This window comes from Lepisosteus platostomus, chromosome 6 (assembly GCF_059453375.1).
Source record: "Lepisosteus platostomus isolate fLepPlt1 chromosome 6, fLepPlt1.hap1, whole genome shotgun sequence".
Classification (NCBI taxonomy): Eukaryota; Metazoa; Chordata; class Actinopteri; order Semionotiformes; family Lepisosteidae; genus Lepisosteus; species Lepisosteus platostomus.
This window is the reverse complement of record NC_142616.1, coordinates 29,967,205-29,990,463: the sequence shown is the minus strand read 5'-3', so window position 1 is coordinate 29,990,463 and position 23,259 is coordinate 29,967,205. Positions and strand designations below refer to the sequence as shown.

The 23,259-nt window shown below is 39.4% G+C and overlaps 1 protein-coding gene across 4 annotated transcripts in view; it reads left to right on the top strand.

The window, feature by feature from the left end:
• Positions 1 to 23,259, top strand: part of ate1 (arginyltransferase 1) — a 96,669-nt gene that overhangs the window by 21,529 nt on the left and 51,881 nt on the right. For all 4 annotated transcript variants that reach the window (XM_088635255.1, XM_088635258.1, XM_088635257.1 and 1 more), the window contains one exon: positions 12,924 to 12,956. In XM_088635255.1, coding sequence (XP_088491381.1) covers positions 12,924 to 12,956 — 33 coding nt within the window. The remainder of the gene's footprint in view (positions 1 to 12,923; positions 12,957 to 23,259) is intronic.

The window sequence follows — 23,259 nt, the reverse complement described above, 5'->3', positions numbered from 1 at the left end:
TTTTAACAAACAAACATGACATAGTAAACAGTTCTGCTGATTAACATATTTCATCCACAGGGTTGATCAGCCAGGTGTGAGTCACTTGTTTGGTCATTGTTGGAATCAAAGCATTCTGTACGTCTGTGACGCATGCTTACACTAGGCTGCAATCTTTTGGGATTGTGTCCTCTTCTATTTGTGTAGCCTGAACAAGCATGTGCCTGCTCCTGGGTTCTAGGTGCTACATGATGTCCCAAAACATCCAGAAGTTTCCTGGTATATTTTGTAACATACAGTTAGTTATCCAGTTGGTTATTCTCATCTGGGAAGGAGGCTAATGTTGCAAAGCAGATGTTTGTTATACTGCTGGAATGTTGATGTGTCAGATTGAGTTTGAGGGAATGGCAGCAAGTGAGGCCCCTAGTCTTGATCGATGTCCCAGATAATTACACCTGGACCTCCCTTAAATTTTTTGTATTACCCAACAGTTAGGGTATTCTGCACACCTAGTGATGTCAGTATAGGGTAGCTTATATAAAACCTTGATTCATCACTAAAGAGGACTTCTGGCAACTGCTGGCAACTCTACCTGAGTCATTTCTCCAACATACCCATGACACAGTAACTTATAAAATCAGGTCCTAATTCAGATATGTGGTGTTACTATGGATTGATCTCTAGACAGATTGTTTTATCTGAGTAATATTGCCTGTTAATGTCCATTTTTGACACTGCTAGCTGCTGAAAGGTTAAGTCGTGCATTTTCAATGCTCAAGACTGGATTTCAGCATTGCATCATTTTACAGCCAGCTTGACACATTTGAGGCTTCTTACAGCACTGCTCGGAATACAGCTGTTGTTATTCTTAGAAGAATTAAATCTCGTGATCATACATTACTTGTTTTTTGAATTGAATTTGCATTCCTCTTTGTGTGACCTGTTAGTGGTAACAAACTCCAGGCTGATAGGGCGCTGCCTGTTAATGCACCCCAACTTCAGAATTCCCCACCAAATAGTATTAGAAATTCCATATAATTGGAGATGTCCTGATTTAAATTGGCGTGTTTGCCATTGAATTTATAATATTTTATACTATGTTTTTAACTTGATTTATCTGAAGGTCTAACCTTAGAGTGCCTTGTGATACCTTTGAAATTCACCATATAAACTGGTATTTTTCTCATTTAATTTTGACACCTCTATTTTGTCTATGCCGAAAGAGGAGCTTATTTACAAGAGGCCTCTAGTTTTAAGGATCATAATAAACAGTACCAGCAAACTATTCTGCAAGACTGGGGTGTATTTTTCTTTGGACATTGATCCAATGGAAAAATACACCAGTGCACATTCTTCTATAGGCACTAGGTCTGTAAGGTATCACTATACGACTACTAGACTACTAGAGATGGGGATTTTCAAGGTAAAGCCTTTGTACCTGCCGCCCTTGCATAAATATACTGGGTTTTTTGGATTTTGCTCTCAGATGACAGCGTAAGAATTATTTGGCTAGCACAAGGGGAAAATGTTATACAAACACATTTTGGGAGGTCTGATGCACTCCAATTAAGACACGTGATGGATTATTGGACAGTTTCAGAGAATGCTTTATAATCTTACCGGCGCGTTCACAAAACTCCCGCACCGCCATACGCCATCCTCTCTCTGTCTCCTGCGCACAGTTACTGCAAGAAGTTTGTGAAGACGCAATTGCCATTTGGACCTTTTTTGTACTCATCTTTTGGCTAATACCCTTACGGGGCTGCATGGCACCACAGCTCAAGGGCCCTAAAAGCGGAGTTGAAAGTGTAACGTTATGACAGCAGCAGAAAAAGTAAACATTCTGATTAAGTTGTGTGAAATGCAAATTTTACCATTAGGAAGTGTTTAAAAATGATGGTTACATATGGGGAATAAAAGTAAATATGCTTTTATTTTACAATAGTTTTCATTTCATGCACAATTCAGTGTAGATAAAGCTCTTCATTAGTGTGTAATAGGGATTAATGGATTAATTTACAATGCTTCATTCACGTGTCCCTATCTACTACAGGAGGTGTTTAGTAACCTAGCGTGCTGGTGTGGAGAAATGTAACCCATGCGCTGGATAAGGGTCAAATGTATTTGTGTTTGGACAAACATTTTAGCATTTTAATTTGCATAGCTTCACTTGGTAAAAGACATAATCTGTATGTAAAGATCGATATAATGAAATGCTTCCTACATCCTCTTCAGAACATCATTCTACTCTGTTTCCATTTGTATTTGCTGTAGTCCTCCTCTGGTAATTTGAAGATGTCGTGTTATTGAATGGGCCATGAGCTTCAAGATTACCCTGCAATCCATCACGTAATTATGCCAGAACCATTCTTTCTGTTTTTAGTATGCACATTGAAATGAGTATAACTGTGAATTTTTTGTTTTGTTTTTATTTAGCATGCCAGTGCACGGTACTTATTTTGTCAGCAATATGTTATATGCAGTTTATCTTGCTTGAAATAAGCATGTGAGTCATTGCTGCTAAGGTTTGTCCATGTCATCAAGGCACAGGCATCTGTTTGTGGACAAAATCAAATTAGATGTATTTTAATATTGGGATGACATTTCGGGGCGAATGCCACATTTCCATCTTACATAGCTTTAAGACTAAATTGGATGATAAGTGCTTCTTTCACTGTAATTATTACATTAATCTTATAAGTAGTTATCTTTAGTGAAGCCAAATAGAAATTGTACTGACCTGCAAGGAAGGACAAACAAAATGAGTTACGTTCCATGACTAATCTGAATCGTCTGCCTTTAAGATAAAAATCTGTTAGTCGTCAATGTCTGTAATGTACATGTGAGTACAATATACACACTGTACAGTGTCATACACACTTCGTATATGCAGTCTATGTTTATACTAGTTGTGTTTACGCTTGCTGGAGCTTGTTAGAAGAGAAGATAATGAATACAATAGAAACCCCAAAAAGCTAATTCTAGAATGTGATGGAAATATTGTGAGTTTAAGATGAGTGGAAGTTGATACAGGTTGTTTACTTGTGTAAAGTATAGCCTCAATATATAAAATGAAAGGGTAGCCAGGTGTAACGGCTCTTAAAAGTTTGTGTGAGCTGTAAACTGCTCTGTAAACAATCCCAGTAAGCCAGGCAGTTTCTTCTTCCCCACCAACAGCTATGTTTGCCAGGTGTTTTAGTGCCACTGGTTGATTGAGGCACATTTAAAGACTTGGTTAGATACATGTGCTTAGGGTCCTGTGTGCAGAACAGAAATAGCCTCTTCTAGTGTTTCCTGTATAAAGGTATCTCAGTGCCGCCTCCCTAGCCCTGACCTGCTGCTTGCCTAAATATTGACCTTGGCTGTGAGTCATTTGAAAGACATGGGACCTTCTGAGTGGGGAAAAAAATGCAAGGAATAAAAAAAGATTGTTCTTGCCTGTGTTGTGGTTTACACCTTGCACATCAGCTTTTGCTGCTGCTTGTGGCATTAATCCTGGGTGTCAAACTCTATCACCTTGGATTAAGACCTTTGCTGGCATTAAAAGATTCCACCAGTTTTGCCAAAATTTGGGAGAAATGTAGTACAGACCTAAGGTTAGTGAAAGTGGCAAATTTGTACCCATACAGAACATTTATAGACGACTTAGATTCAGCCATTGCTTGGGACTGAAGTGTAAGAACAAGGTTTTTCTTGCAGGTCAGTGATTGAGGTGATAGAAAAGCTTCTATTGAACACTGGCTACACAACATGGAGGAGCAGGCAAGTTTTCCCTGTTAGCAAACTGTAAGTAGGTTGCTCACCTAATTCATTGACTGTTGAGTGGGCAGCTTTCCCACAGTTTTGTCCTTTGGGGGAGAATAAGTGCTGTTGTCTGTCGGGGACATTGCGCAGTAGCCTGAGAAAGGATAAACCTTTATGGCTGTGTTCTCAAAACCTGTGTTTAAAACTGCACAGCTGCGATGCTTTGAAAACTTCAATGCTGCATTCCCTATTCTTATTCTGATGTCTCTGAGCATTAAGACTTCTTGCAGACATTTGACAGTGAAAATGAAGCTTTTTTTCACGCCTCTTGCAAGACAGGCTTTTCTTTACATAGTCCTTCCTGTCGTGGAGCGTTAAGCTATAGCCATTTCAGGGCTGACAGATTTACAGAAGGGCTCATGGAACGTGGTAATAACCGAGTCCCACACACTGACTCATTGTTGGGGTTTCACAGTAACATGACCCTCCCTTGGTGAGGAACATCAAACAGAGCTCAACCGTCTGGCACAAGAGCGGAGGCTTGTGTTGAACAACATCGCTGATGCTTTTAATTCCAACACTGATGGATGAACAGAATGAACTATTGCTCAAAAGCCTTTTTTTCTTATTAGTAAACTCAGTACGTGAGTTGTTGAAGCTTACAGATTGTGTGTAAACCAGTACCAGTGGTGGTGGCTGCTACAGTACGTCAGTAGTAATAGAAATTTCAATCAAATTCCCAGAGGTCTACTCAAACAACTGAAAAACTTTTCTTTTTTTACTAGAAACCACTGAATATTTTACGGATTTATAATGAACTGCAAAGTTTAATAAACTGGCAGTTCAGACTGACGGGACATTAATCTAGTGTTTTCCTGCAGTCCTGAAGTGAAAGATAGACTTCTGCACACCACAATTGTTTCAAAGAGGTCTGTGAAGTAGGTGAGGCTTGGCTTGAATATGGAAATCTGTAATTCCAGACCATTCTGGCTCCTTTGGTGCTTTGATAAACCTGAAACAGCCCATCTGATTTCCAAAAAAATGTAAAAAAATAATTTGTTTAAAATGCTGATGTTATATAATGCTCATACCTGAACATTAGCATTATTGCTCCTGATTGCTAGGAATGTGTTTCTGTGTTTTGGAAACGAATTCAGCAACTGCGAGCTCTGGGCTAATTTCAAGTCCTGTTTCACCATTCATGGCCTTGAATATCCTTCGCAGATTATTCTAGAGATTATTAAATGATTTATTTAAAATTTAAAAAGAGCCCTTTAATGAAAAGGGACGGTGTCCTGCAGGGGGTATGGGATAAAGAATAAGCCATGGTGCCTTAATGCAACTCAATTAAAATCCATTTTATACATTCTGACTTTCATTTCATTCATTTGTTTATTTTATCTATACAGCTTTCTCAGCAAAATAGCCTATTAGCACGCAAGAGAGCTCCAGTTTACCAAGCTTATTGCCAGAGTAAAGCTGTAAAGAGCCAGGGAGAGCAGAGATATATTGGGCTCTGAGGATATAGTCATCCACAGTATTTGCAAGAGGAGAGCCGGCGCAGTGTGCAGGGTTGTGTGTGTGAGTCAGTGAGAGAAGGTGGTAGGGGGGAGAAGGAGGGAGACACCTTCCGCAGTGCTTCAGCTCACCTTGCACCATGTGAAAGTTCTCATTGTCATTAAAAGGGTGATCAAAAAAGGATAATGCAAATTTTTGAAAAACAGTTATCTCAGATTTGTGGTATGTGCCCATCATTATCAGGAAGCGTGACCATTTATTTCTATAATTATTTTGTAAATGTTGCAGCATTCTGAGTAAGAACAAACAGTTTACAGTGGGGCCCCTACTGGGCACAATGGAAAGAGCTGCCAGGTAACAGTTAAAAACTGCCAGATAGCTCGAAGCTCTTTGGCAGGGAACACAGTAGCTGTCATTAATAAACCAAAATCGTAAGCACACAGTGCCATCAAGCCAGCACCATTGCCCTGGAGAGGAAAGAGGGTGTACTTTGCATGCGGAGATGTTTGTCTTAGTTTTCCCCAAGAAACAAGTGAAGGGAATGCATTTTTAAGGTAGCTTGTCTCGCATAGTTTGGTGCAATTAATCTGTGACTAGCTGAACAGAATTATTGCTTTTGTTTTTCTTGTTAGACAACACTGAACAACACAACCTTAATTTCCAGAATCTATTGCAAAGGATTAGAAAGGCACTGATCTTTTGAGATGAGGTATGACTGTTAAATTATTTTGTGGCGTTAAGACCACTTACTGCTGTGTTGCTTCGTGACCATGTTACTGCACCCCTTCTCACACTCATCTGATGGACTTGAGCTATGACTGCACGTCAAGTTCCTGAACATGTGGCAGTAATTTGCAACAAAACAAATCTTGTTAAAATCGCATTTACTTTCTTAATAGCAGTATCCTTTTACTAGGGCCTGCGGGTACAAAGTATCTAATGGTTTTACTGCAAGTAAAATGCGTGAGCCTCCGTCAGCATTGCAATCGACCAGTCAGGGAAACAGCTGTGAGATAGACACAACAATTAAGACAACAGGCCTTAACAAGGATCTCTTCCTACCCAATGTTGACCTTGGAGTCTTTAATTTACTTCTGATCTTGCTTTTTCTTGAATTATATGAAGAAGAATGTTGTTCCAATGTAGAGTGAGAGAAACCTAGGGCATGTAACATTTTAGTTGTGTATTGTGCTCAAGAGATGATTGTTATCTTTAATGTGATAAGTCCTAGTATTGTTTTGAATTATGACCCCATTGTAATCTTTATCTGTTTAGATTGGGAATGAAATACCTGGATAGTAGAGGCTTAAATAAATAATGTACAGGACATGTACATTATCATGACCTATCTTTCTCTCTTAACAAATTAGAAATTCCTTGTTAGTCTGAATCTGTCCCCCTAATGATTATATAAAGAAACTCTTTAAACAGTTTATCAGGAAAAACAATGTTATAGTTGCTTATTATAAAGCAATGCTATGGCATCCTAGCTTTAGTTGGTGATGTAGTGCTCTTTTCAGCTTGGCTAGGTGAGCTCAGTGGTCCTGTGTGGGTTTATCCAGTGCCAGAATGTGAGAGAGTGAACTCTCCTTAAGTTCCTCATCCCAGCTCTCTTGTATTTGGTAATGATGGATAACCCCTAGTACCCTCTATGAATTGGCTTCATCATTCTGCTCTCCTCCCCACTGATGGCTGATGTGTTGTGAGCGTTCTGGCGCACTATGGCTGCCGTGCATCATCCAGGTGGATGCTGCACATTGGTGGTGGTGGAGGGGAATCCCCATTACCTGTAAAGCGCTTTGAGTGGAGTGTCCAGAAAACGATATATAAGTGTAAGCAATTATTATTATTATGAATTATTACGCTGCCAGATCCAGACCAGCTTCCGGGAGCCTCATCACCCTGCTAGTGACCCACAGAAGAGCTCCGACCTATTTAGCTGATGAAACTTGTCAAATGTTTTACAGCTAATCCAATTCAATGGGAATGGCTGTAAACTGTGCAGCCCGCAGTGAACATCGCTCCAGATCCTGCTGTCACTACAGCCCCTCTCCTTTGGCAGCACCCCAGTTCAGTCTTCAGCACTCACTCCTGTCGATCTGTGTGTTTTGCTGTTGGATTCCAGTTTTATCATTTATACCCACCTTTGTCGGACCAGGGCAGTGGTTGTGTTCTTGTTTTTTGTTTATGTTTTGAGTGAGTCATTGCTTTCTTTTTTGTGCATCTGCCTAGGAAGGGAGGCTAATTAAAATTAATTTGTCCTTTTCTGTGTAGAATTTCAGTCTTGCCTCTGGTGGCTGTATTTCCCAGAAGGAGACTCTCTGAACTTACTGTGCTGGTCTGATCCCCCCAGGTGCATTGTTAAACAGCTTGGCAGATGTAAAAAGGATTTTAGATAGTATTACTTCAAGTCCTGAAACATTAAGGTGTCTTCTTTCTGTGCCAACAAGTAAGTGTTTTTTTTTGTCTCCACTTCCGTTCCAGTATTAATCTAGCCTGAACTTGCTTGTGTTTGGATTTATTCTTAGTGTTAACACTGCAATTCCTATCTGCAAGGTCAGTGGTACAGTAACTGGTTTTCACCAACACTGACTAAGCACAGTCCTTTTGCTGCACTCAGGTGGTGTTTTTTAGGAAACCCCTAGAATATGTTTCCTAGAAGTCTTACAGGTATTTCTCATACCTGTAAGACTTCTAGGAAATATCGCTGGGCTGATTAATATTCACCCCAGCGATATTTATTGAAATGGAATGGGATTGGGACTTCTCCATCTCTTTAAGGTCTTTGAACCATAGTGCAGAAACCTTTATTTATTTTGTTTTTTCTTTAATCTGGTTCCCAGTGTTTTTTCTTTATAAATTATTAAAGGAAAAATAAGCTGAATGGTGCCCATCTGGACCACCATCGGCCTATGCTTCTGTGTTTATCTATAATGCAGATATGGAAAGCGGGGAAGCTTATGGTTGGTTTAGTTTAAATCCCACAATAAAAGGCAATAATTGGATTCTCTATGGGGCTAATGAGCTGTTGAGAAATAGGGTCATGAGAGGAGTGTGCACTTGGGAATTAAAAAAAAAAAGGAGAATATTACTTTATCTTCAATGCCTTTATTAAGGCAACTCCAAACCTAATTTCAAAATTACAAGGCAGGGATGTCTTGGTTTAGCACAAATCATGTCAGTACCGAGTCGTGGCCTTGCTGAGTGGTGTCAGCCTTGCTCCCCTCAGTCTCTTTCCTGTTTTATTAGATTCCATTAGTCAGCCTGGAGTTGTTTGGATATAACCCACATTGTCTTGGAGGATGAGGTTAGTGCAGGCTGCCAGGATTTCTGAAGGCGAGTGGATAGTGGATGTAGAGCAGTGCGATGTCTGGCCAAGTGCTGACAGGATGCCCAGCGTAGAACGCAGAGGAACAGTCGCCTTGTGTTCGCAGATAATTGAGAGCAGGAGGGGAGAGTGGTCACTGAACCCACAGCTTTCTGTAAGAGAGCTTTGCAGAATATGTTTCTAATTGGCCTGCTGTGTGAGAAGCCATTGGGATTGGAAACTCCCCATTAGCCTATACCAGATTCAGATGGTAAATGAGGTATCTTCTAGCCTGCCCCTATAAATGAAGAACTATTAGTAAGCTTATTGCAGAGCCAACAGGGGGCACCTGAGTATCTTTTATTGAGTGGTTATATCTTAAGGATGCCATCGTAAAGCACAGCATTCACCACCCTGATCACATGTTCTCATCATTCAACTAAATTAATACTTCAGCTTATTAGTCGGTCTGCATATATTAAAAACCCATATAAACCATATTTTAATAATATTAATAATTCCTTACACTCATACAGCACTTTTCTGGGCACTCCACTCAAAGTGCTTTACAGGTTATATGGACTCCTCTCCACTACCAACAATTACAGAATCCACCTGGATGATGCGATGGCAGCCACAGGATGCCAGAACGCTCACCACAAACCAGCTATCAGTGGGGAGGAGAACAGAGTGGTGAAGCCAATTCATAGAGGGGGATTATTAGGAGGCCATGATTGGTAAGGGCCAATGGGAAGTTTGGCCAGGATGCTGGGGTTACACCCCTACTCTTTTCAAGAAACGCCCTGGCATTTTTAATGACCACAGAGAGTCAGGACCTTGGTTTTACGTCTCATCTGAAAGATAGCACCTTTTTTTTTTTTTTTTACAGTATAGTGTCCATGTCACCAGACCTTTGGAAGGCAGAGATGTTATGCTAGTAGAAGGCAAATTATTGATTTGAAAGGAATGAAATGCCAATATTAGCTGGGGAACTGCTTCAGCACACTTGAGCCCCAGTGCTCTGATCATGACTTACCACAGTGAACTAGCTCACAGTCCTCTGCCTGGCAGCAAGCAGGAGGCCCAGGATTGACAGGAGAAGGGAAAGGAAGAGAAATCCTGCTGTGGCTACAGTGCCTCTGCCAGATATCTCCAGTTGATCAGGATAGCATGGGTTTCTTAAAAGAGCAGAAGGAAGTATAGAGAAGAGGAGCTTGTGGTACATGGCAGGGGGCTATTGCATAATGTTGTATAAAACAAATTTAAAATAATAAAATATAGTAAACCTAAATTATGGATGAGGATTTATATTAATCTCTTGAATACAGTAATTAAATCTGTTGTATTTCAGCAGTAAATTGTTTGCAAATGTCACAGGCTGGTTTCTGTTTTAAACAATACAGAAGGCACTTAGGTGTTTTACAGGGCTGTTTGGTTCCATAGAGTAATTAGATGTTGGTTTGTGGTTTAGCTGTTTTTCTAATTGCAACTGTGCAGTGTTCTCCTATTCCAATACATGTAGTTTGAACAAGCAGGTTTTCTAAGTTGACGTAGTCTTGTAATGTACCCCAACTATCTACAAAAGATTTCTAGCAAAGCTATTTAATTTAGTAAGAAAGATTTCATTCCTAGTAAAACCCCCCATTTCTTTTATTTTTTTTTGTGTAGTGCAAGGGTGTTTTGATAAAATCTGAGCTCCCCACATTTTATACTTTCTTTTTTCAAAAATTGTTCTTGTTACCCTACCAACCAGCAAAACATAATTTCCATCTTAACATTTAGAGCAGTTCTAATTAGTGTTATTAATAGACTGACCATTTGCCTGCAAAACATTCAGCCAACAGTAAGTGGCAATTTTTAAGCAGTGCAAACACAAAATAGTTATGACTTCCTCTCAGTACAGTAGATGCAGTGTCTGGATTGCTTTTAGTGCAATCTTGCTTTTTGCCAAAGGGTTCCACCCAGGAAATGCACACAGGCTTCTCATGTTTGAAATTATAGCTTCATGGGTTTGAAAATAAAATACTCAAATGTTAGCCATGTATAAGTGCTTGTTCTTCAAAACGGGACATTTAATCAGGACTGTAGTCCTGCAGGACTGTAAACTTTGGAATTAGAAAGAGCAAACCATTAAATATGGTTTAGGCTCTGTGGGGCCAGCCAAGTGTCCTGTCAAGAGCTGGGGGATCTTTTCCCTTTTGTTTTTGCTTTCCTTTTTTCCTGCACAACAGGAGAAAAGCAATACCAAATGCATCTTCATATGGCTTTAATGTGCGTACAGCTAAGCTGCCTTTGATGAAATCTGTACTTTTCCAGCAGAGTAGATACTTGTTTGGGTTAGTTACCTCTTTGTAGTTACCAGAGCTGAAAGAAATAATGGCCAAGTAACGGATTCCTGACTCACTGTTTTACATAAAACATACTGTTCTGTACGGTTCTGAAGTCAATAATTGTTGAATTTGGGTCCTAAGACCGACAGGCAGCTCTTCAGCTTAGGAGATATCCTTGTCCTCAGAAGACTGGAGAGCTGTCTCCACAGTAGCCTTGCTTGGTTCACTGACCTGTAGGCTAGAACTCAAGCCAAAAAGGCTCTGTAGAATCCTGGGGGTCTCCTGACATCAAAATTAATAACACATTGCAACTGCTCTGGCGCCAGGAGATTCCAAAAAATAGCTAACTGGCTAAAATGATTGATTCAGAGGTTTGAAATAAGCCATGCTCCCCGCTTCAGGACTTGTGTAGATCTCTCTTCAAGTGTGTGCTACATGGAGGCACTCTTTCCTTTAAAGACAGCTGAAAGATACTATAAATTTAAGAAAGATATGACACTCTAGCAGTCATTGCTGTGCTTGTCAACCTTCAGGTACTTTTTTTATTTTTATTTCTAATCTTGTAAGTCATATGATGTATGTTGTCAGTCTTTTAGTTGTATTTTCTGATTACAGTTCCCTCTGAGACCCCTCCAGTGACCGTTATACATTGACGCACACATGTGTACACAGAATCCTTCAGTCTCACGTCATATTGTTTTTCCTCCTGTCATCTCGTGCAATGAGGTGCCCCCAGTGTCTGACTGGAGTAACGCATTGCTGGTCTTCATTATAGACCAGTGTACTATCCCGTGACTTAAGTTAAAACAACACAACAAAATGCTGAGAAGAAAGACCATGAAATCTCCAGCCAGGAAGCACTTATTTCTAAGGCTGGAATGAATTTCTTAAACGTTTATTGAATAAACCTGTAGAGTGGAGAGTTTGAAAGAGCCATGGTAATGACTACAACCTTTGGCTAATAATCGTTTACTAAAACTGAGAAATAAATACTTCCTGTTTTATGGAATTAAGATTTGTCCCTCCCCACACTGTCTGGCTTTCTTGTCTCCTGTATGGTTTTATTTTGATTCGCTTTGGGAAAGGTAGCCACAGCTGAGGAATTTTCAAATGATGGTTCTCCTCAGAAATTAATGACAAATAATCTGAAGAAACTTTCTTTGAAAAAATAGGTCTTATTGCAGTGATTCCAGGCCCATGAGGTTTGTGTACATTAATAACCAGAAGTCCTTCTGTTTCTAATTAGTTACTATGTTTTCCTACATTTATTTGTTAATATCTTAAGTTATAATGTAAGTAATCAAGTCTTTGACTAAAGATACTTTCCACTGCTGTATTCACTGTAAGTGTTTGATTTACAGTCTATATTACGGTTCTGTAGAAAGGTTTAAACTTTCTGTTTAAAAAATGTATAAAAGCTTTGGTTTGAGCGATTCAGGCTCAGCATTTATCATTGCAAGAAAATGTGATATTGTCTGACTAGTTGCTGTACACATTGTGGTTATAAAACTTTGTTTTTTTTTGTTTAATCTAGCACTTGTATGGTGTCAGGTTTGCTGCCAAAATGACTTTTGAATTTGAATTTTATTAGCGTCACAGGACAAGAAAAACCATCAAAGCATACTTAATGTAGGTTTTTGCCAGTGGTTTTGAATGCCTTGGATCAAACAAAATGGTAAATAAAAACATCAAACATGAAACTGACTCACTCAGACTCAGAACATTTCAGCTGATCCTCTTAACCACAAAGAGATGTTTTCAAGAACTGTATATAAAACTACCAAAACATTTCTGAATCTATATATATAACGTATAACAGTTGCTCTTTTTTGATAGGGGTGGCAGGTGGTTAGATGTGTGAAATATGCTCTGTAAATTGTTCTTTATTGCTGATGTTCATTCCTTAAGAATTGTGTTAAAATCATTTCAGAGCAGGTCTGTTGAGATATCTCATACAGAAACTGATTTTATGCATGCAAAGCATTTTCCATTAATAACTGTGCCTGTCTTTTTTCTTTTTTTGGACCTGTGCTTTACGACAACAGTTCAGGAGATTTCTCTGTGATTCGCCACTTCAGGTAAGCTTATGCTATAAAGATTTTTGTTTTTGCACTAGAGTATAAGATGTATTGAAAAATAACATAAAAACACAACTAGATAAAAATAAGCAGAGACTAGTAGCATGACCCTGTGAATCATGCTTGGTTTAATGCAGATTCTCATTCAGAAGACATATATTTGAACCAAGGTATGAATACAGAAGTAAAATGCACCGTGCAGCACTTTAGTTGGATATCATGAATTTAGTTATGTCTTGAATGGCTTAAAGTGCTTTGCCGACGCAAGATGATGCATACCATCTAGAAAACCAGATAACAATGCTGCCTGTGAAACCTCTATATTCTATTATGCTTTATGAATTTGGAATACTGCAGTTAAAAGATATGACACACTTTTAAAACAAAGTGAAAGGTTTATGGCAATCAATCCATCGTACTTATCTGAATGTCATGCTGTACCAGCTCATGATGTACCCTGCTGTATGGTTTTTGTGTTTTGTTAATTTGTTCCATGCTTCTGATCTAACGACTCCCGATTTATGTGTGCAAGACAATATTTGACCCCAAGAGAAAGTACACACTGGTGACAAGATATGTGAAGCTGACATATACTGTAAGCTTGCTGGCAGCTCGCAGCATCAGAACGAACACTTGAGCAGAGGGCTACAAGGTATTCCTCACAGGATTCTCGTCAAGCATTCTTACAAACAGATTTTAGACTGTATGTGTCATACCGTCATTGAAGATATATTCATCCATAACCAGAAAGCTGCTTATTTCTTCTGAGGGTCTCAACAACCCAGAAACTGTCCTGTAAGGCGAGGATGCAAGGCTGGACTGCACCCTTGACAGGAAGCAAGTCCATCGCAAAACTTCAAAGATGAAGTTTGGAGTCCTATGTTCTCTAATGAGAAATATTAACAAATTAAAGTCATGTAGTTTAACAGGAGTAAGTCATATGTACAAACATGAGCAGACTATGTTGTGTCTGTATGATTATGTAACAGACAGCAAGATGTGTGAGTCGCAAATGTTCTGCTTGCTTACTTTTTCAACTCCAATCCCACACTGCAGTCTCAATCCTTCCTTTAAATATTTACTTGTGTGTGATGAAGAGTAGTGGTGATTATGGCTATAACAGATCATCACCGGAATCAAACAGGGCATTGAAAATGTGGGGTCTGTGCAGCAAGGCAGTTAGAGGAATTAGGGCTCTGTGTGCCAACAAGGGAAACATGAACCCCACCGTGAGGAGTTTGGCCGACGGCTGATTTGTTTAGGAAGCGGCTTCAGCTGTTTAGCACCCTCACAAACAGAACTGCTTTCCTTCAATTGCAGGCTTAGGCTGTGAAAGGTAGCGTGGGTGGATCACTGAAGTAGGGCACAGGTCTGGAATCTTCAAGGAAATGGGGATGGTCTGGGGTCTTCTCCCTGTGTAATAAGTCTCCTACAGCAGCACATCAGCTTCCTGTCCTTGGATGTATTGATTGCAAAGGGCTTGTAGTACTTTGAAATTTTCATAAAGAATGCTACGGTATCCAGATTTGTTTTGTTCTATCAACCTGTGGAGTGAGATACTGGGTCCACTTTATTTCTGTAGCAAGATGTTTTTCTGGTCATATTCCGATGTCCTTTCTCTGCCTGCATTGCACAGTCACAACTTTCCTGTATAGAGAGGTGCATCGAGCCCTGTTACTCAAGAGCTCATCCAACTAGCCCAAAGAACTTTGATAACTACCTCCATCTATGCTGGCTTCTGGCATCACTTTTGAATCAGGTAATGGTGAAAGACATTCAGTTCTTTCACCTACCTATGATTCCTTAAGAATTGGGAAACTATACTATACTGAATTTGTAGTGCAAAGCAAACCTGTCCCATAATCATAAGATATCTAATTGTAAATTACATTCTAATGTTGACCCACATCATGCATTGAATAAGTATAATGGTTATGGAGTATGGAGTATAATCCTTACAGCGCTGATGTGTTTAAAAGTATTTGTGCAAAATAGCACAGAAATTTACTGTCATGTGTCATGTAGATTGATCTTTTCTGGAATAAAGTACTACACCTCAAAAGTCAATGAAGATATATCTCTAACGAAGAGGATCGCACTAGATCATTTTGATTTATATTCATCATGGTTTTTTTTTTTTAAAAAGGAATAAAAACAAAACTAGAAAGCCACAATGGCTTTGGGGACTGTAATGAAATTGTCAGGTCATGGCAATTACACCAGTAATTTGGTGTTTTGCGTTTTACGTGAACAGAGACATGTGTTCTGTTCCTCGGCTCTCCTGGTACCTTCACGTTCCTGCACGCTCAAGACTAATGGAGCTCATTAGGATTTATAGGAAATGGGCATTTATCACCTCGTCAAAGTGGGCAGCAAATCAGCACTGGCCCCGGCCCTGTGTGGCTATGGCCATGTAACTCCCCTGTCCCCCGCTGGGGCCCTGCCAGGGCGCCTTCTCCCCGCCATCTTTTATTGACATTTCCAAGCCTGAAGTCAATTTTGTGTGGCTTTACTTCCACATGTCTCCAATTAGATGCAGTTAAACAAAAAAGGCATCCGTATCCTCAGCCAGAGGAACTCTTGGGTTTCTGCAAACATAGGGCCTCAGTATTAAATGGAAAATAAGTTGCATCTGTTTGTTGTGTTTATTGGTTTTGAAACTAGCCATGCCATTGCTCCCAATTAATGGGGAGGCTCTAATGGAGAATTAGTAATCCTCACGCTTACGCAAAGCTGCACTGGATACAAATTAAAGAGCATTCATACAGTTTGCTGGCAGATAGGAAACACTGTTGCTCCTGGAATTACAGTGGGAATTAATGTGTTGTTTTAGTTACTGCATTAATGTCCTTCTGTCTGGAGGAACATTTTGTAATAAGATTTTTAAGGACATTAACCAGATCTAAATTTCAACAAGCAAACTCTCTCATGTAATTTGTTTGAGACATTGCTGTTAATAGGGCAAGCCTGAAGGTCTAGAGAGCACATTGCAGAAGTTCCTTAATGTTGCATATTTATTTCTTTTGCTATATAAAGCAATGCAAACAGCTTTTTTAGTAGGTCATTCAAGTGTGTCTGCTTGACATACAGTAACCAGAGTGAACTCAAGTCTGTCCTTCGGCTAATAGTCCTGCAGTTTCTCCACTCGGCCTGAGAGAGGCAAGTGAACCCAGCTGCTCTAACTTTGTGTTCACTAAGAGAACACCTCCTTGTGGTAAAGACTCATCTGTGCTGTTTGATATGATGGCAACCACAGAGCACAGCTTCCTGCTACAGCCTGCAGAAGGCTCTGTCTTTTCTGGCATACTGGACATCGGTCAGTTTTCAAACAAACCTGATTTTCACGGCGAGGCACATAATGATTTTCACATAAGGCACATATCATTTGATACAATGCCTTGCGGAGTGTTCACCACCCACTAAAATTTCTACATCATGCTGCCATCTAAACTTGCAATCGTGGCATTTTCAGGACATTATTTATAATCTATACAATCCAAACTGATAATGCTTAAATTGCTGATAGTACATAAATAAGTTAGACTTTAAAATAAAATTTGAAAAATCTCAATTGAATACTTATTCAGCCTCTTTGTTGTAGCAAAATAAGTTCTGATGCAAAAGGATTCGTCTGAAAGGTCACAGAATTAGTGTACTGCTGTCTGTATTCCCTCAGACACTAAGTTTCAAACCACATCTCTTATGGTGATTCTGACAAACCAACTGTGAAGATCAAGGAGCTTTTGAAACAACTTAGGGATAAAACTGCTAGGCAAGTACAGATCAGAAGCAGGTAACAAGAACATTTCAAAGTCACTAATTATTAAGAATGTGCATCATATCACAGAGGAGAGTGCCCTTCTAACCTGAGGAGCTGGTTAGGGATGCCACTGTGAGCCCAACAGTAATATTAAAAGATTTGTAGGTCCATGTCTGAGTTGTTTATACATAGACAATAACCCAGTGCCTACATAACACTGGCTTTTATATTTGAGTGGCAAGAACAAAGCTATGACAAAAACAGATTTTGCGTAAAAGCATATAATGCTGTAGACATGGCAGAAGGTTTTCTCGTGAGAAAGGTCAAAAATAAATATTTTTGGATGAAATGCAAAGCATCATAACTGACCCAAGCCTAACATGGCACATCAAACAGTCAGCGCCATCCCAGTGTTGTGGCATGGTGGTGCCCATGTAGTGTTATGGGGTTACTTCTCATCAATGGTTTGGAAAGCATGTCAGGATTGAGAGGAAATGGATGGTGCACATCACATGCAGATCCTAGAGGAAAACCTGCTTAGAGTCAGCCAGGAATCTCAAACTGGTTTGAAACTTTGCACTTCAACAGTACAGTGACTTGAAGCATAAAGCTAATGGCACATTGAAGTGGTCTGAGAAGCAGAGACTTAATGTTCTTGAGTGAAAGTCTTGACTTAAATTCAATAGAAGATGAATAGTGAAGCTTGATGTAGTCCATCAGCTATCCCCCCATAAACTTGTCAGGACTGGAGCAATGTTGCCTGGACTGATGGAGAAGATTATACCTTCTCACCAGCTGGCAGAGACCTTTCCAAAATACTGACAGGAGTAATTTCTGCCAAAGTTGCTTCTACCTAGTACTGACTTAGAAAACTGACTTAGATTTTACTTAAAACTATGATTTTTCTTTGCAGGCTTTGCTGACAATCTACTTCATCACACCTTTCACACACATACAGTATATATATATATTACCTGGAATGCATTAAAATGTGACACTGTTGCTAGGAGGTGAAAGATTTTGCAGAACTTTATAAGTTTGCACAGAATTTTCGTTATGTTTACTGGTGGTAATGATGAAGAACATCTTAATTTGATATCAATAATCAACAGGACTTGTGGTTCTGTATCTTATTTTGAGGTTTTAAGTAGCCGGAGGATTGGGGATGATGTGGGGGTTCCCTATTTTATTTTAATCTTCTTAAATGCAATGCTGCCTCCATTGTACTGGGCAGCAGCCCTAGAGCCAGTGAAATCCAATACCATACAGAGAGCACACTACACTGAATGATCTGATTCAAATCAGAGACGGCATCCTGTTTTCACATATTCGGCATGGAGAAGCTAGTAAATGACTTTGTGGTGCAGCATACCAACTCTCCCCCCCCTTCACTAACATCCAAGAGCTGGAAGACTCCAGTGGACAGCTCAGCTCTGACTGGGCCATGCGCCAGGGAGTCAGCCCCAATACCTTCCGGCCTTTAATGACACTCCAAAGCCAAGTGGATGGACCTTTGCACAGTAAGGCAGCTCATCTTTTGTAGAGGCACTGTTTAAAGAAGCCCTTCATTGACTCCTGTAATTATGAAAGTCTCCTTGTCAGCTGTTTAGAGATCTCTGAATCCAGTGTCACGGACCATGAGCCAGAATGAGTATCTTATTTCTTGTGTTAATGACCAGTAAACTTCTGCTGAAGTGCCGAAATGAGTTTTTTGTATTGCATTTCATTTTTAAAACTGTGCTATAAAGAACTACCTAAAAATCATATTCTTAAATTACATTCAGAAACGATTTATTTATTATTTCATGCACTTAAATATGAGTTAGGTGGGGAGGAGAAGTTGGCAATGTTTTACTAAAATGTGATGCACAACTATGATTTTTCTCTAAAGTTTAAGCTAAAAAATTTACCTATATATTAGGTTTATATGACATTTGATTACATACTAGTGAGTTTCCTATCATAAAGTTAGTGATTGATAGAGTCAGAGTTGCTATGTGTAACTACTGTATGTTAGCTAGCTAGCTTCTCTGACCACTGATCTTCCCTGGGGGCTGAGGTGCTAGACAGGAGAGTTCTGGAAATGAGGAATCTGTCATGGGTAGAGACACCATCTGTCCATCAACTCAACACATTGAGTCGATCAGGAATAGTGTCACCTTCCGCAGTGATCAAGGAATTACACTCTGTACAGAGGGGATCTTGCCTTGATTGCTATGTGAACAGTAACTCATGAGCCTCATTTTGTTTTGAAACTATTCTGTTGAGAATCTTGGAAAAATAATTACTACCAACCAAATAACCCAGGTAGCCCTAATATCCTCCTTTTGTTTATAACCTTTGTCTTCTTATGCCTCTAATTACAAAGTGTCCTAGATGTCAAGATGTGTAAATTTTCGAGACACAAATGACCACAAAGGTAGGATAAAGAAATACTGTTCAACTAACCCAAGCAATGACACTTCAGGATGCCACACCTACTGTCATTTTTTTTTTGTTTCAGACAGTTATGTAGTGGGAACCTTCCAAAACTATAAGCACCTTTATAACAAGTTGCACCTGTTATAGCATAGTGGTTTTATTCTTTGCTCACATCTCCTCTGAGATATGGAAAGATTTTTACTATAGCACCTACTTTGTGGTTTTTGTAAAACTCATTTACTATTCCTGGCTGCTGTAGAGTTTTTTTTTGTTTCAGATATCTAACTACACCAGTAGCCCTTTACATCAAAAGAAAACATGCTTGCCCTATTTCTCTTTGTCCCTGACATTTAACCTTCTAATGCTAATTCAAGCCATCTGTGTTAAATGTTTTAGTTATGGAGTATGAAGTGCAATGAACGCACAAAGGCTAGGAATGTAAAGGACACAGGCCAGCTTAATTGATGCACAGCCCTCATCCTTGACCCTTCTACCAAACTAATTATGGTCCAATTTCACTGTTGGAAAAACGCTTCCAAAATACTTTACACGTTATAGGCTGTGCGCCTGCTGACGAGAACAGACTTGCTTTTATCTGGTGGAAAAAACATCTGACAGTGTTTTCAGAGCCAAGGCGATTAACAACCATTACCCAGACATTTCATCTCAGATATTTTAATTTCTTGTGAAAATGTGTAATGATGCGATTTAGCTTGTCTTGTTGGGGTGCAGTTGTGAGCTGCAATAACAAACCAGTCTGAGATCACATACAGCTGTGTCGTCCAGGTTCACGTCAGTTGCCGTCTTCTTTTTCTCTGGCACAGCTGAGCTGGAAGGTCACAGCCTGCCTGTGTAAATAGAGGCCGTCTTCAATTTCTTCCAGAGACATGCCATCATCAGAAGGTGTAGCTGTGTGAAGGGCGAAAATGTTTCACATGCTATTGTATTGATTTGGTTTTCAGTTGTATTTTATTACTAAATTTGCAAGCTTGGACTTATTTACTTAATCCCAGCAGGGAATTTGTTTACCCTAAAAGACTTGTAAAAGTAGTGAAAAGGGTACATAAATAAGGTCTAGACACTGTATCAGAGGAAATGTTACTGTCTGGGCTGCAGGTGAGATGTTTCCATTTTTTTCGGACATTCGTTTGTTTCAAGCAGGTTTCTATTTACTTTATCATTTTGGATTCAATTAGTGGGTGGCCTGAGAGTTGCAGTGTTGCAGTGGAAAATTTGCAGTGAAAAAGCATTCATTGAAATGTCACAAAACCAGATTTTATAGACAGTACAGAAAACTGCTTAAATTGGCTTTCTGAACAACTAGACAGGAGTTCCTTGTCTTGTGTGCAAAATCAAAGACTTCACCACTGGAGTTCATATTTATTATCACAGCAATATCTTATAGGTCTTAGTACTACACCAAAGGCCATAAAAAGGGAATCCCGTTATTTATGTCTCCCTTTCCTCTTGTTTTAATATCCCGAGGTGCCTGTTCATGTTTTCTTTTTTCTATCTATGTATGTATTTAAAAAAAAATAGAATTTCCAGTTATTTTTCATATATTCACCTGATTTGGAAAAGTCTGCTGTGGTGTTTCATGTGTCAGATCACAGCTACAAACCTGGTAACCGCACATGGGGACAGAATGAGGAAATTTAGGCACTCCTCAGACCTTTCCACTTCTGAGCCAATCTTTTAACATGTCATAGCCACCGTACCCAGAGGTTCAGTGCTGACCGGAGAAGTGTGTCCCTGGCCAACAGCACAAATGTCCTGCAAGCATTCAGGAGCCCACATTCTGTAAAAACCAAGAGAACCCTTGCAGATGAATCCCACCCAACTCATGGCAGCACTCAGCCAATTGTAATCTGCTGCTTGCGATATCCTTACATGACCCAGGCTTGAACCCGCAATCATAGAGCCCAGAACAAGAGCCTTTACTGGTTGAGAGGCCTTCGACCTGTAAGTTGAATGACTTATGGTGCCTTGTGAAATTATTCTCCCCCCTGCAAAATTTCTCCGTTTTGTTGATGCCTGAGTTTGCAGTTATGGCGCGTTCAAATAAGACTTTATATTTTCAGTCTAAACAATCTACAGATTAAAGCTAAAAATTCTGGTAGTATGTAAATTATATTTCTCAAGAAACTTAGAAGATTCTCAATTGCAGAAGTATTCAACCCATTTAATTTTTCAATCCTAACTAAATAACTTCATTTTTTTCGTGTAATGACAGCTGAGAAACTGTATCTGTCCGTTTGAGTTACCTCAGATGTTGAATTTAAAGCCACGATTCACAGACTGATATGGCAAAATGACACTGTTTACACTTGATGGTGAAGAAACCAAAATATCTGACTTTTTTTCTTTGTAGCTAAATTCATCTAAATGTTTTGGTCTATCACTATATATTGTGAAGAGTTGTGATGTTGAAGCTGAACCCTATTTTGCTGACAAATGAGAGAAATAGAGTGGCATGCATGTATGCTTGTTTTTTTATATGTGTCTTCTGCATCTTTACCTTACAAATCAGTCTGACTCTGGTCTTCTGTGCTCTGAACAGGAGAAGTCTTCAGTAAAATTGATGACGCAGAGTTAGCCACTCAGCTGTTCTTTGAAGTATATACCTATGCAAGCAGTAAACAAACAAAATGCATTGCAGGTTTAAAGAGGAACTGCAATGCTATTTTTATATTTCAGGTCTGGAAAGAATAGGCATTGCTGAGTGTATTTCAAAGCACAATAAAAGTAAAAGTTACACAGTAATTTGTAAAACTTCCAATTTGCATCACAAAATAGATTAAATTCCCAGGTATACGTAGCGCCACATTCTATGATTGAGATTGAGACAATAAAACTTCTGGTGATGCGAAGAGGTCATATTACATCATAAAGAGCAGGCTTGTGAATACATGTATTTTAATCCGATAGAAATATCGCTCTCGACTTCGAGACGGTTTTGCTGACTAATATCACTTACTTGTTAACTCTGCATGCAGATCACATTGGAACATTTCTGTGGTGAAATATCTCGGCTGCACAACCTGTACTTACTTGCTCATACATCACATTGCATTAGTCAGTACAGTGACTAGTGAGCAGGAAGGGCAGCACCACGTTGCAATTCTCACAAACTCTCCCTCTCTCCCGTGGCGAGACCAGGGGTTTGCAAATATGGCAACTATCCAGTACTTTCAGAAAGTTCAGGATTTTGTGCTTAATGTAGAATTTGTACATATTTTCTATACCATCAATGAATTTATTTTGTTACCGAGATTAAATAACCGTTCTGAGAAATTTGGACTGTAGTTCCCCTTTAATGCCATTTTGGAAAAAAATGCTTGCAACTCTGTAAAGATACAGAAAATTAATAATTTTAAATACCACTTTTTAGAAAAACCTGGTGATACACTCAGAGCTGTCCAGGGGGCTTCACTGTCAATCTGATTCTACTATAAAACTGTCCTTCATTGTACAGGAGATTTGGAGCAGAAGAAGGAGGCTGCAGAGGTGCTGGCAGTCAAGTATGTTTGCAGTTCTTTACAGATGGGCTCATTTAAATTCTGTTAGTATAGAAAGTTTGATCTCCAGCTGCTGTATGGTGAAAATAGTCCCAGCAGCAGTCTTCCCTGTCAGCTATAAACCCGACCTTTGCACTCTACTGTGAACAGAGATCCTTGAGCATTACATTACAACACAGTATCTCTTGGATTGTCGGTTTCTTCTGAGCGTTTCCTGGAAGGTTGAGCCACACAGCACTTTCCAATATAATACACCTGAGAAAACTGTATTGATGTACAACTTCAATAGCATAATTTTTTATTAAAAATCAATTTAAAAAAGCAGGAGTTTTTCAAAAAAAGTAGGAGTTAAATCCTTGATATTTAACTGATACTTATAATGATGATACTGTATTGACCTCACAAAGTCTCCCTTTATCCTTGACAAGTCCTAAGGTAAAATCAATGGTGCAGCATTAGCCTTAGGACACGTTTTTTACATTAGACAAGTGTTTAGGACCAGATGAGAGGGCCAGAGAACAGACAGAGGTGTGAGTGTGTGATTGTATGTGTCAGGGGTCAGGTTACTTATATTGCAGTGACAAAGATTTTTTAAAAGATCTCT